This window comes from Xenia sp. Carnegie-2017, unplaced genomic scaffold, assembly GCF_021976095.1.
Source record: "Xenia sp. Carnegie-2017 unplaced genomic scaffold, XeniaSp_v1 HiC_scaffold_22, whole genome shotgun sequence".
NCBI classification, from domain to species: Eukaryota; Metazoa; Cnidaria; class Anthozoa; order Malacalcyonacea; family Xeniidae; genus Xenia; species Xenia sp. Carnegie-2017.
The window spans coordinates 11,589,287-11,604,219 of NW_025813485.1; the positions used below are offsets into that span (position 1 = coordinate 11,589,287).

At 37.3% G+C, this 14,933-nt stretch overlaps 2 protein-coding genes across 2 annotated transcripts in view; one reads left to right on the top strand and one right to left on the bottom strand.

The window, feature by feature from the left end:
• Window positions 1-7,987, top strand: part of LOC124445392 (pre-mRNA 3'-end-processing factor FIP1-like) — a 31,851-nt gene extending 23,864 nt beyond the window's left edge. Inside the window, exons 13-20 of the mRNA XM_046996115.1 lie at window positions 53-214; window positions 1,345-1,458; window positions 2,032-2,113; window positions 2,195-2,235; window positions 3,150-3,438; window positions 4,998-5,147; window positions 5,929-5,990; window positions 7,385-7,987. Coding sequence (XP_046852071.1) covers window positions 53-214; window positions 1,345-1,458; window positions 2,032-2,113; window positions 2,195-2,235; window positions 3,150-3,438; window positions 4,998-5,147; window positions 5,929-5,990; window positions 7,385-7,545 — 1,061 coding nt within the window. The 3' untranslated portion in view covers window positions 7,546-7,987. The remainder of the gene's footprint in view (window positions 1-52; window positions 215-1,344; window positions 1,459-2,031; window positions 2,114-2,194; window positions 2,236-3,149; window positions 3,439-4,997; window positions 5,148-5,928; window positions 5,991-7,384) is intronic.
• A 425-nt stretch (window positions 7,988-8,412) lies between these two features.
• LOC124445520 (septin-8-A-like) lies at window positions 8,413-14,840 on the bottom strand. The gene is made up of 15 exons (XM_046996245.1): window positions 14,607-14,840; window positions 14,403-14,517; window positions 13,787-13,846; window positions 13,527-13,580; window positions 13,275-13,356; window positions 12,763-12,903; window positions 12,323-12,368; window positions 11,780-11,851; window positions 11,593-11,682; window positions 10,747-10,843; window positions 10,613-10,664; window positions 10,193-10,309; window positions 9,389-9,521; window positions 8,847-8,924; window positions 8,413-8,741 (listed from the first exon to the last, which is right to left on the bottom strand). Exons 1-15 carry the CDS (start codon window positions 14,784-14,786, stop codon window positions 8,658-8,660), a joined length of 1,401 nt encoding a protein of 466 aa, XP_046852201.1. The 5' UTR covers window positions 14,787-14,840; the 3' UTR covers window positions 8,413-8,657.
• Window positions 14,841-14,933: the final 93 nt, after the last annotated feature.

Here is a 14,933-nt window from a genome sequence, read left to right on the forward strand (position 1 = left end):
TGTTTTTCAAAAAAGTTTCATGGCTAAGGAGCATTTGTTATTCTCTTTTCAGCCCACACTGCGCCACCTACGATACATCCACCTATACCGGAGCCCGGGACACACTTCATACGTCCCCCTGAAAATCCTCCCTCGTCTCATCCCCCCAATGTGAATCCCATTCCGACGGGCATCTCTCGCATTCCCACCATGAGACCTCCCTTCATTCACGACGGTACGTCATGTAGATATGTGGTTTTTGGGTAAACGCTGTACGCCACTTGCCAGTCATCCAATTTAAGAAACAGAGGCCATTCCCCTCCAGGATAGTTCCAGCTTGCAATCTTCTGTCTTCAATTTTGAATGTATCCAGGAGGGGGTTGCCTTTGTTTCCGGGCGGATAGCGTCGTGCAACTGGCCCCAGAATACAAACATGCAGCTAAGGAACTCCATCCATTGAATGGTAAAATTTTCGCTCAAAAAACCTTTAAAAAGGGAAAAATATGCTATTTGAACTGAGCAACAACTGAAATAAAATATTGCTTCGAAGATTACAAAATATTTTTGTTGCAACGAAAATATAAACACCTTTTTTACAAGTTAAAAAATTTTTACTATCCATTGGATAACGCTATCCAAACTTCTTGCAACCTTCCCCAGATGTTAATGGTGTTTCCGATAACACTCTAGTTTTCATATTTCTTAGGAAATAAGCAAACATTTTCTATGCTCTATCTGCTTATGTGCACCATGTGATTATAGCGTCTGTCCATTGTTAGACGTTTTTTCTGGATAAGAATTAATGAAGATAGACTATGAAATTATGTAAAGTGTTTTATTTCAAATATTCAACATGAAGTATCCCGTGGTTGGAACATCCTGTATAAAATCACAAGGAGCGGCAGTTGTTGATGTTTAGTAAACATTTACGAAAAGCCAATTTCTCGCAATCAAATTCTTTGCGCAAAAAGTTGGCGAGTCATTAAGACATCGAATGATCATTTGTGTTTATCATGATGTCAACAAACAGGATAAAATATCTGGTTGATTTCGTTATGTACAGGCGATGAGATATAGTTAAATATATGCTGAGTTGATACTAGAATTTTATTTAGTGTTCAATAATCCGATGAATTTTTTAAAACATTTTTTTATTCTGTACTGCACATATCGATGCATCTGCGCAGGCGCCATCCTTCGCTGCAACATATATCAGAAAATCAATCTTATGTTATGAGATTGACCTGCGTGAAGAAGGGACTACAATGAAGAACAATAGTAATGTCTCTGTCCGACAATCCTATAGCGCCCTGAAGATAATATGTGCTTGATTATGATTTACATATAATAATTGTATTGATGTAGGCACTCGTCCTCCGCACAGTTTCCCACATGGTATACCGAGAATGCATCCACCACCAGGCTTTCATCGTGAGATGATGATCCCACACGAGGGCATGATGCCCGCCTTTGATATGGGTAAGATTTTGGCATTGAAACAAGCGCCTGTGTAGTAATTGGGAACTCAATCAGGAGCGTAGCGAGGGGGAAGGGGGCAATTGCAGGGGCTTTCTCAACAATTTTAAATTGACAGTCGTTTAAGTTGCTTTTTTCGGCACGTCCTAAGTGACTTGCCACCAACTCTGCCTACGTCTCTGTTAATCGTTATATTGTTATGTAATTTATCTTGCTCGTGCCGCATATTTTTGAATATCTCTAAAGATCCCTTTTTATTCCTGTGTTCGCATCATGATGCATTTCCAGCACTGTAACTACCGCAATTAGTCACCAACTGCCTGCAAGTGTTCACGAAACGAAATGTTTACCGCCAGGATTTTCGATTTCATGGCAGAGAATTTACCCTATCAGTTCGTCAGTTGGGTTGTGTTTGTCTTTAAGATAACCGAATTGATTGCAGTGAAACCTGTTTTAAGTGGCCCTGTACAAAGCTTACACTTCGTGGAGTCTCGAATTCAATCTCGCATAGCGAACTCTTTACAATGAAATCTCTATATAGGAAACATTTTTAATACAGGTTTGACTGCATTTCAGGTCGAGGTCGCGGTAGGGGATTCGCTATTCATCCGGGAAAGATACCGATGATTCACCCTATGGATTTTCCAATGGATGACAGGTGAAGCCGTAAAGGATTTGTTTAATTAAATGCTGTCGTTTAATGTTCAAATTGTTGACGGCTATGCTCTTGAATTTCAAGGCTTCAAGTTCCAATGATGGACGAAAATGGAATGTTTCCAGGTTGGTTGTGATATTGTTGATCACTTGTTTCCTTTCATGTTATTCAATCGACTCTTGTTTACGTTATCAATTTTGCTGCATCGTGCTTCACCTCGTCCTTATTGCTATCCACCCTGTAATTTCGTACTCTTCTCCTTTCAAATGGTTGTTCAACTTGTATAATTCACGTTTTCTTGTTGAATTAAAACGATCCTAGCCTTTGGCTGAATTTAGGCAAAAGAGCTTTATATTGAAGTTAGAATTACAATTTTGTTTGTTCTTCTTCATAAAACTCTTTTGGGCAATATTTCCTAGAATTTTTTTTAGTTTCTTTTATCTTTCACGTAAATGTTGATTACATGCTGATGGCTAGTTTCTTATCTTTTGATTTTTATTCTTTCGCATTGCTTGTCATCATTTGCATTCTTTTCGTTCACATTTGTACAAATTGTACAGTGTGTGGCCAAAAAAGTAATCGAGTCTTTATAGGCAATCGTGTTTTGCGCTTGCATTTGAGTACAGCCAGATAGAGGAGCTCTTTAACTTTCCGATGGTAATTTTATTATTGCACAACAAACAGAAGTGATCGAGTACACTTAAAATAGAAATTGTAAGTCGAAATTGCATTTTTCTACCAATGAAAATTCATACAATTTTTGAAGATTCTCTCGCGTATGATACAGCATAGGGGGAAACCCGCTATTTCATTGCTTTTGTTTGAATTGGCAATTAAACTTCATCAACCGCACACAAGAAATGCAGTTTCAAGAGTACTCGATCATCTCTGATTGTTCTGAAATGAAAAACATATCCCTGGAATTTGGAAAGCCGAAAGCTATTTCTATTGCAATAAAAAAATATAGATATTGAACACAATGTCAAATTCAAGATAGTATATTGATATTTGATTCGCTTTTTTTGTGCAAACTTTATAGTTGGATTACCTCCTGCTATGTCATATGATCCCATGATGATTCGTTCATTCCCTCCGCAACACGTTCCGCCTGTGGAGCAACGTGACACGCGTGAGCAACGCGATACGCGAGATCAGAGAGACTCACGAGGGGAACGGGAAGCGCGCGAGAAACGTGAGGGCGAGGCGGATGACGATAAACGCAGCGAGGATGACAGTGAAGATAGCGAGGAAACAAGCAGTCGTACGCGAAAACGACGCGACAGAGACCGACATCGAGACAGAGATAGGGATACTGAAAGACGTGACAGGTGCGAAATTCGGGTTAATTTCCTTGCTTTTGTAGTCCTGGGCCGGTTGCACGAAGCTTGAATGGCGTTATCCATTGGATAGTAAAAATTTTTCAAACTTGAAGAAAGGTGTTTATATTTTAGTTGCAAGAAAAATTTTTGTAATCTTAGAAGAAATATTTTATTTCAGTGGTTGCTCAATTCAAATCGCATATTTTTCCCTTTAAAAGATGTTTTGACTTTTGTAATATGCAAATGAGTTGTTTTATGGAACGTCGGGGTGTGCGAAACCTTCAGAAATTTTGACGTATTTCTGATCATTTCAATACCTATCACTATGCAAAGACCACGGATGTATGGAGCATTGTCAGCTACGTGCGTTTATTTAAATATCTTTATTACAAGTACAAAAAATTTCTGCAGCTGGGAGTTTGATAAAACTTCTAGCGGCAAAACATGCACGGTAATGGAAGAGTAGGATTCGCAAAATGATGGAAGGCAATGAAATTTCACTTGTTGTGCAGGTTAACTACTTACACCATGCACAAGGTGCATCAAAAACTGCAAATGCTGTAGTATGTTTGCAGGAAATAATGCGCACGTTAGAATTTCAATGGCTGTGCAGCAATTACGCTTCTTGGATTAAAAAAGGCGTTTGAGCCATACGCTGAGCTGTATGAGGAAGTCACTTATATGTGTGTTTATTTCGATACTATACTGCACCACAGTATAGAAACAAACTGTAGTTCCACTCTATTTTTGTGTAGTGCATATCTTATTACGCATGTGATTAGCATAGTGGCAGCCAGTCAATTGCTTTTTTTTGGCCAATAGGAGGGCAGAGATGGCTAGCCGTAGGCCGTAGCCAGTAATCTAATTAAATATACAGCACTGAGTTGCAGAGTGGAGTGAGACTACTGTATGTTTCTACTCTGTGCCTGCATGTGAAAGTGTGTTTTCATATCCCAGAAGACTAATTTTTCGCACAGCCTTGAAATTCTAATGGTTATCTCGTCCGTACAAACTATGGTATTTGAAGATTTTTTAAACACTCTTTTTTTCAAAATAGACACTTCCCATTTTTGCTTGACTGAAGACAAAATGAATCTGTCTTTCATGTCTACTGTGAAGATATTGCTACCAGTCCCGAGATGCAGTGGCGCAGCTAGTCTCGTTATTTGGGTGGGTTGCGGGGAGGGGGGGCATTTTTTATATATGCATCTTATAATCCCCCCCCCCCCGAAAAGAAAATACATTTCGAAGGAATTTAATACGTCAAAACATATCCACTTGAATGTCATCTTGCCCCAATTATTGATAGAAGTGTACCATAATGTAACTCGTTTGAATATCATGCAAAGACACAGTCTTAGACCCATTTCGAACGGCTAACTTTACATGTGGCGAATACATCTAAAACAAAAGTTGATGAGGAATTTCGTCTCATTTTTGTTGTCTTATGCGTTCGGCACATGTAAAGTTCGACGTTTGAAACGGGCCTTAAACAAACGCGATATCTTACTGGAACGTGTTCAGCAATAATAATTGTTCATTTTTTGGTCGTGTTTCGTTTCCAATAGAGATCGAAAACGTGATCGCGATAAGGACCGAGATCGTCGAGATCGTGTGAACGTGAACGTGATCGCGATCGTGACAGAGACCGTGATAAGGATCGCGACAAGGAAAGAAGGCATCGGGATAAAGACAAAGATAAGTCATCGAGAAGAGACGTAAGTCCATGCATTCATGATTTTATGGGCTGTTTACATGAGCCCAAGCTATCCTCGGATTCAGGGAGATGTGAGATGATTTTTAGGCATTGAAAGTAGCCGTCACAGTATACTGAGTATAGGAAACAAACAGTATTCTCACTTTGCCGTGCAACTGGCTGCTGTGTATTTAATTTGTATACTGGCCGCGGTTAGCCAGCTCACCGCTCCTATTGGTCAAAAAATGCAATTTACTGGTTGGCACTATAAGAGGAAAGCCCCCCTCCACTCTTCGAGATATAATGTTATAAATAATTAAACACAGTACGAATTAGACGTAAGATAATTTGCCAACTGCCATGTGGAGAATGATGTCACTCGTGCTTTAGAAAAAGACGTATCGTCTCTTGAATACAAAAATATCCTATATTTCAATATTAGCATTAAAAAGAAGTATCATTAGTTTCACTCACTACTCAACAACATTCGTTGGTACCCACTATGGCGCATATTATCGTATGACAATAAGGCTATTGCGATTGTCTTTACCTATTGGGGGATGGGGGGGGGGGCGTCCTTTTGTATGGTATTAGGTGGAATTTAGAGTTTGGATGGATCTTAAGGGTTTTTTTTACTTGAGCCGAGCTATCCGGGATTCAGAGAGTGGTGCGATAATTTTGAGACATGAAAAGCAGTGGTTACTTAAGCCGTAAAATTTCAAACCCTTCATTAGACCATGTGCAGTGGGTGAAATTAAGAGTTTAGATAATAAAGAAGTAAAATAAGATGTATTAACTTTCAGGATCGTGAAAGGTCAAGCCGTAAGGATCGCGATAGGTCACGCGAACGAAGAGATAAGGACAAGTCAGTTAAAAATATTTATATTATAACTTTTCATAATTGTGTTGTATACGTTTGCGGAAAGATTCGCGCATGCGAGTTTGCTAGAATGTTAGCCGGAAAGAATACGAATCCTTGAGGTGGTTATACAAGCCTGTAAAACGTTCAATTAAGAAATAAAAGATGTTTACTGTGTTAGCACAGGCTTATGCAAACCGAGGAGACCTTTGGGAGAAGTCGAGAGCAGATCAGTGCAAGCCCGAGACAGAAGGTCGAGGGTTGCACATGCTCGAGACCTGCACATTCTCGAGACCAATCAGCGCACGCGTTTCATTGTGTTTATTTTATAATTGCTTTTCATGACTAGTCCTTGCGTGACTGAGTTTTGCAAAGTTATTGTAAGTAACATCATGGTAGTGTGGTTTATTCCCTGTGAAAGTTTTAGTACATGTTTTTATTTAACCTCCAAGCAGTCCCAAAATTTTTAACCGTGTTAATTTCTGTAAACAATTCAATAATATGTAAGATTTATTCAAATTTTGGGAAATGAAAGACGTTTACTGCGTTTTCACAGGCTTATGCAAACCGAAGAGATCTTTGGGAGAACTCGAGAGCCGGTCAGACCGAAGCTCGAGGGTTGCACCCAATAACCTAGAACTCAATCTACTAGATATCTGACTCCGCCGAAATTGTATAGTAATGAGTGAGGCAAGCCGCCATTTTGAAAGGTGGCATAACTGACGATATTTACGACTAACATCTGCTTTTGCTGAGTTGATATACAGTTGCAAAATTGATAACCTAGGTTTGCTCCTTAAAATTTTTTTATAGGATGGGTTTTTTAAACTTTGTTTTGACTTTTCATTTTGAGTTTTGTTTTTTGCCACCTTTCAAGATGGCGTCCTTGCTTCACCTTGACACGGTAGCTAGGCATCTAGAGGATTGGGTTCTAAATCATTGGTCGCACCTGCTAGAGTGTTCTCACAAACGTCTCCAAGTGCCAACACGAAAAACATCTTTTATTTCTTTCTTATTTCTTCTTACAAAATAAGAATAATGCAAAACATACAATACCTTTCATGATTGATTTGCAAATTCTCTGATTGACTGATTGATTTGATTAGTTGATCTCAGATCGTTTTGCACAGGCTAATGCAAACACAGCTATAGACAAATAACCGCACGCGTTTTATTGTTTGTATATTATAATAGGTAATAATATGGATTTTCTCACGGTTGGAGTACGTAAACTTTCTTAGTTTTAGCAACACACTCGCTCACGTTTTGTTTTCCTAAGTTGCTTTATCTTCGAAATTCTGCGAGCCAATAAGAGTTCTCAAAGACTAGTTTTCAGCATAGAGTTAAAGCTGAGAGTATAGAGTATTGTTTCTCATTGTGTTGTACTCTCCTATTTTTAGAAAACGACACACCCGAAATGATGAGAGTCAAGACGAAGGTGGCGAGGAGAGCGAACTGCCGAAAAAGAAAAAGAGTCGACGAACACGCGAAGCTGATTCTGATGAACACGAGAATGGTGACAGTAAAAAGGCAGACGATTGAAGGATTCTTGATTTATTAAGTCATGAAACTGTCGTCGTCCCATTAGATTATATGCATACTTAGTACATTATAAAATTAGTTGTGTGTATTGTATGCACACGAACTATCCTACATGCACACGCGTGTCCCCGGGGGATACCATTCAACGACAAATATACATAGACATCATCGCGATGTTTCATGAGGAAATAACTGGATGAAAAGTAATTGCAGACTGTCAGTTTATTTTATATTGCGATTTTGTCACTTTATTGTGATTTCACACTGTGCACTATAGCGACTGATCACGTGTAATCTATAAGTGTGACGCCGTCAATATATTGCGCCATAAAGACAGATCGCGCGAAGCCTTAATTGTAATGTAATACGCCATAATGAGCAATTGCTCAAGTGATTAGCGCTCAGTTCAATCTGAGATGTAAATTGGATGTCAATTATGAAAGTGTTTTTTGATAGTTTTAGAACAGTGTGTGTTTTTTCTTATGTTTTCATAGTGCTTTTTAAAATTCTGTTAAAGTAGCGACGCCAGCCCGTTTTTTCTTCCGCCATGCAAATAATTTTGTTTTTATCCATTGGAAAAACAATGAACGAAATGCATGAAATTGCCGAGAAAGAGAATGCGTAAAAATTCGAGCTGGCCTCTGTAATCAAACATAGCCAAAACGAAATTGCGAATTTCCCTGATACTTCGTTGAAATTTGAAATATGTTTCTCCGCAATGAAAAAAGTTTCAATTGCATCTGGAACCCGCAGACATACGTAGCAACCTTTCGCAGTTGTTATACTCGTTGACGTTGTGTGCTTCTCAAATGTTCTTTTCAGAATCGCGTCCTAAATGCCTGGAACTACACGCCGTGAGACATTCATGAAAACAGACCACAAAAGGTATGTGAGATAATCTTTAAGTTTTTATTCAAAATTGTCAAAAAGCACATAGACTATAAATAAAACTAAGTGGCCATCAAGCCGTGTACATGTTAACGTGAAAAGAATGCACGAGTATTTAACTTAGCGCGCGCTTTGAGCTTTGCATTAAATTTACATATTCAGCGGGAACAACAACACGTGTGGGGATCGTAGCATGTTTATATATTTCTATAGTTACTTCAATATTTAGATGATTGATGAATTTTACTTTCTTCTTTTCTCTTTCTGGGTTTGTGCCATGAGGGTGGCTTGCTTTTTACGTTGTTCAAAAAGATTCACTTCTTCGTCCTAAAAGCCAAATGACGTTCATTATAGCTAACACGTAATGCAAAAAGCACCATTACTTCGACAATAGGAAAATTAGCTATAAGTGAAATCATCACAAATACATACCAGCTGCTGTTGTTTTTGTTGAAGCGACTTTTTCTCGTCCGCTTGTACTTTCTTAAGTTGTTCGAACTTGGCATAAAGCTAAGAAGAAATTCACAAAACAAGGGATTAGTATGAGAAACACCCCGAACGACACACAATTAAAATTTCAACCTTGACAAACGTTCCATACTTCAAAATTACCAGCATTACAATCTACAATCTTCGCAAAAAGATTGTAGCATGTTTGTATAAATGTGGATCGTCCAGATTAATAAAGTCCTGAGAAGAACTGTCGATGTTGATATTGACTGACGTTTCGACAACCTCAACGGTAGTCACCTTCAGAGTCAAGTGAGGAGTTAAAAGTCAGGTTCACCGTATTTGTTGACTGAACAGTCAGCATCAACATGAACAGTCCTTCTCAGCACTTAACTAACCTGGACGACCTACATCTAAAAACACGTAACGATACTCCCGGTTTCAAACCATTTACTTTAAAAGACTATAAATTGTAATGTTGCCATCCGCAGTGGCCGATGACAAAATGAAACACAATAAAGCACCTCTTGTTCCTCTTGTTTCAGTTCCGCTTCTTTTTCTTTAACTTTCTTTATAAAATTGCTTCTCATTTCATCTTCGCGTTTTTGAAGCTCGCCCATGTAGTCTTTACGACGCTGTTCGTAGGTCTCTTGTAAACTGAAACACAAAATTTATTACACTATACGTTTTAGGAAATGATAAGAAAGCAAAAACAACTTCAAAGAAGCAAAATCCAAAAGGAAATCCGGTGGTCGGGTAAATGTGAAAAATCAACATCAGAAAAGATAAGAAATCAAGTGTTTCGGACCAGTTAGAGGTAAACTAGTTTTTCTATTGTAGATGAATTTCAGTGTACATTTCTATCGTTCGTATTATCTACATTAACATAGAAATATATTTATGCCATATGCTAAACTAGATCCGTCGGTGTTAAAGAATTTTCAGTTTATTACGTGTAATGGACATGTAATCGTTCATCTGTTCCTCTGTCCATGACTTTATTATAGTCAGTCAGATTATAGGCCCTGCCTGTTGCATCAGACTGACGGAGGGCTGATATTGCCACACCGGAGGCAAATATAGCTCATTGAGAAAAGTTTCGGTTAAAATACTGCGCTTTATGAGCATAGAAATCTTTACAAAGAATTGATATCTTTTGTCAGCAATCCTAACATAGCTTTTGTACGTGTGTATGATGCTCATTTCAGAGAAAAGAGAAAACGCTCTGTAGTTTGAAGAGCATTACTTTGGCGAGCGTGAACACACACCAAAGTTTCACTATATTGATAAAATATTGTAATTATGAAGCGATTGTTAAAGGCATTCACCTCAAAGGCTGGCTTTCAGAGTCGGTGTCAGTGAAGCCCATGTCGGTCAGTTTGTTCTTGCGGTAAAGCTCGTAATGTTTCTCGTGAGTTTTTTCGATCAAGTCGGCCATGTTTGTCCTTTCAAAGAAAAAAAGGACCATTAACATGATAAAAATCCAATGTTAACTCGGCATTTTTTTCTTTCGTGTGCTCAACTAGAGACAATAGTCTCATGGTGGAATCTTTATTCATGGTAGAATCTTTATTCATGGTGGAATCTTTATTCATGGTGGAATCTTCACTCATGGTGGAATATTTATTCATGGTGGAATATTTATTCATGGTGGAATATTTATTCATGGTGGAATATTTATTCATGATGGAATATTTATTCATGGTGGAATATTTATTCATGGTGGAATATTCCACAAACTCATTTACCTGAGGAGCATCTCTCGTAACTTGACAAAATCGCAGTGATTTTCGTTTTCAACTATGAAGAACACAACACGAGAGTATTTTAGAGGAAATCGTAGAAGATTTGCTTAACTGGGAAATAGTGTTGTTTGACGAACCTACAACGGTTCCCCAAGGATATTGTCTTGCTCGAACTTTTTCTTTACCAACAGTAACTTCCTCGCGACTGCCGACAACTGCGAAAGGCACTTGCTCCTGCAAGGGAACGCGAGATTCAGTAAAAATTGTTTATTTCACGATTGCTTATTGCCTGTTTTACGGAATTGTGGACAGCGCAATCCACCTGATGCGGACTATTGAACCCCCCAAAAATTAATGGCTTGATCTCTGGAGTATTGTTGCATGTTTGTACGTAGATGTATATCGTCCAGGTTAGTGCAGACTTGTGGAGAATTGTTGGTGTTGTTGCTGACTGACTTTGACATGATTAGCGATAGTCTTTTTCGAATGAAGACTAAATGCAAGGTTTGCATTTTGCCATGTTTGTTTTATTTGGTTAATAAGTCACATAGGTGTTTTTGAACAAATGCGTCGATGTGCGGGTGCTATTGTGTGTTGTGATTTTTGCTGTCTGTATAATTCATGAATTAGTTCAAAGTGATACGCTTATTGTTTGTTCGTTTGTTTGAGGTCATGAATAAGTTGTAAAATTGTGAATAATAAATTTGTAAGTCGAAGATGTAGACAATTAACGTCAGTCAACACAAACACTAACAGTCCTCAGGACTGGATTAACCTTCACGATCACCATTTACAGTCAAAATACTCGCAACACAAACATAAAATTTCGAACCCCCACCGCTCAAACAAAAACAAGGATGACAATCGTAACGTCGACACAATAAAGAGCATATTTCAACTGACGTTTGAAAATATCATTATAAAACCTTCGTCATTACAACGGTCCCAGGCTCCTAAATCAGCTTGCGCTTTGCCATACTCACATTCATCGATGCATTGATTTCGGCTTCTTTTTCATCATCAACGGGAAACTTGTAAATTTGAACATCGCCAGAGTTTAATTCGTCCATGATCTAAACGAATAAAAGTTATTGTTTGAAACAACGTACGTATTTGCGTCATTTTTCATTTTTTTCCGAAACAAGAAAACAAGACAATCACGAAAGTAACCTTAGTTTTGAATTCCTTCAGTTCGGATGGCGAGATTGTGTCAGCTTTGGCAATGATAGGTATAACGTTCACCTTTCGAGGAGCAACAAAAAATCGTCAATTGACATGCGCAGTTTCTTGCACAAAAGTTTCAATTATAAAGAATTGCAGTCAAATTTTCATTTCTCGTTTGAAAATTACAATGGTGGATGGTTGAATCCGGAAGTATCATTACAAGTTTGTAGGTGTAGATCGTCGTGGTTGGTGGAATCCTGAGAAGAACTGTTGGTGTTGGTGTTGGTGTTGTTGTTGACGTTTCGACAACCTTTGTGGTAACCTTCAAAAACCTTCAGAGTCAAGTCATGCGCAGTTCGTTTTACTAAAGTGTCAATTAGAAATCATGGCAGTGGAAACAGACTTGACTTGACTCTGAAAATGACTACCGCTAAGGATGTCGAAACATCATCAGTCAATACCAACACCTACAATCGTTTTAAGGACCCCCCACTAACCAGGATGATCTACGTATACAAACATGTTACAATATCCTTGTCATTGTCGTACCTTTTTGTCTAATTGTTTCATACAAACAAGATCCAACGATTTCAATCTGAGAAAATAAAACAACATAAAAAGGCTGTTGTTAGCTAGCGGGGGCCACAAATCTCCAGGTTGACGTTTTAGAAGAACCCTTTGATAGAGTTTGGAATAGTGAGTCGTGATCAAATAGTTAACTCTAAAACATTGTTCCCAGTGCAAGCTTATCTTTACCCTGTCGAGATGTTTTCTGAGATATTCCATAGCAGCAATGTGTTCATTCCTGCTGTGTTAAGAGCACTTTAGCAGATATCACAAGTAGGGCAGACTGCACCCCCAATAATTTATTAAAACGTTTGGGAAAATTTTACATGCCCACTTTTTCCAGATTCCTTTAAATCCAGGTATTTTCACTTCCCCTATAATAATTTGCTTCCAAAAGCCCTGTATCAATGACATGTACTTACGAGTGGCCAGTAGGCGAAATGAAATAAAGGCAGGCGTGAACTCTTGTATCATGGTAAGTAGTCAACGATCTCTTGATTTTCAACTCTTCATGAAGATATGCATCAAATTGCTGGTCGATGTACTCAATTACTTTCTCATAGCTGTAAAATGACAATCACAGAAGTTGATGTAAAACCAAAAGTAAAACAGGTGTTTTCTTTCATTAGCAAGTAAAATTTTTGAATACTTGGAAAAAACAAACAAATTTGAAAACTAATCTTATATTGTTATTGTACACATTTCTTATTGTGTCAAATAAGGTTAGAAAACATACCATATTCAAGTGAATCTAACACTTAAAAGCCAATAGACTATAATTTTGATTAATTATTAATCTATGATTTATCAATAAATAATTAAATTTGTTAATAATTAACATTTATTATTACCATTAATGATTCATAATTATTACCATTATTACATATTAGTATTAATCATTGCAATCACCATTTATTTTATCAATTCGTATTACCTGTCACTTTTATCAACTTGATCACCATATCCAACTGTATCAACAATGGTCAATTTAAGATTTACATTGCGCTCTCGTATTTCTACAATTCAGAACATCAATGGTGATGTCAGACTACATTCTGTCTAACATCCTAAATGGTAATAATTGATTTGATACATAAATATAACGTTAAAAGTCAATTGCATCTGCAAGGCATAATGACCACAGTCGCAACATAGTCACAACAATGTTGCTTTAAAATATACATACCATAAAGATGACTTTCAATGCTAACGTCTGATGAATGATGAGAGTGAGGTACGCCTATAATTCAAATACACCTACATTTACAAAACTACATTTACATAAAGCACACATCACAATGAACAGACAACTATGTATATTTTACAAACTAATAAAATAAAAAATTATAAACTACCGGCAACATGCATGAAGGCAAGCATAGGTTTGGGTATGACTTTCACAGAATCCCTTGATGTGATATAACCATTTTCACAATAAACACTTACTGTCAAACATAGTCTTAAAAAGACAGTCCATGAGTGTGGACTTTCCAATACCTGTTTCACCTACAAAAATAATTTCCTTATAAATTAACTTATAAAATAACTAATGTATACCTATGTATAACTACAATAGATCACAAATTAGTAAACGTGAAAAACATTTCAGTAGAACATCATGATCTATTGTCACACAGTCTTGACTTAAATTGAGAATATTTGTGGATTATTGAATGATGAAGACTCTAGATTATAAAAATCTCCAGAAGATTGCACCTTTGGGCATTATAGTTTTTATAACTGGATAAGTCAGAGTTAGTCAAAGTGAAAAGATTAAACCAAGACAATCAATCACGCTTTCCAAATAACTTTTTAAGTATTTCATAACGTTTTCGCACCTTATCTTTAGTTGCTTTGAAAACAAAATTAAGTTACATAAAGATGGCATTTATTTATTTCACAACAAAACTCAAAATGCGAAAAATGTGGTCAATACATCATTCGACAGGAAATAAGATGCGAATCGTTCGCGTAATCGAATTTGCTACAAATTATAACATTTATACAATTGTCTCATATTCTTGATACATCCTATTAATTACTATTCAATACTACCGCGTACCTACGCATAGTATATTGAAGTAAAATCCATGATTCACTCGTTTGTTGACAAGTTGATCAGGCAAGCTGACAAAACCGACATTACCAGCCAACTTGAGACTTCGTCCGTCCTCGCCCTTAGCAAGATATCAAAGTTAATTATAACGATTTTGCCAAATTATATGAAACTCATATTTCGATAAAATATTAGCAACTTGATATTTACCAATTTTCTACATATATCCACAGCAGACATTTCGAATTTAATGAAGCCCCCGCTTAATTTAGTCAAATCTTTCAAATCACAACTGTATGCTAAAGAACATTTAATAATTATTCCACGAACACGAAACACGCAAGATTGCTCACGTGCTGGCGTGCTTCCATGAAGTAATGAAACTTTCATCTTATTGCCGACACTCCTTTGGTATTTTCCTTTAATGCCTTATATATTCTCATAATAAGACAGTGATTTGGTAGTTATAATAAACTGATGAACCATTCCTCACATCAAATTATGGACTGCAATACATTCTTTGTTAAACGGTTTACC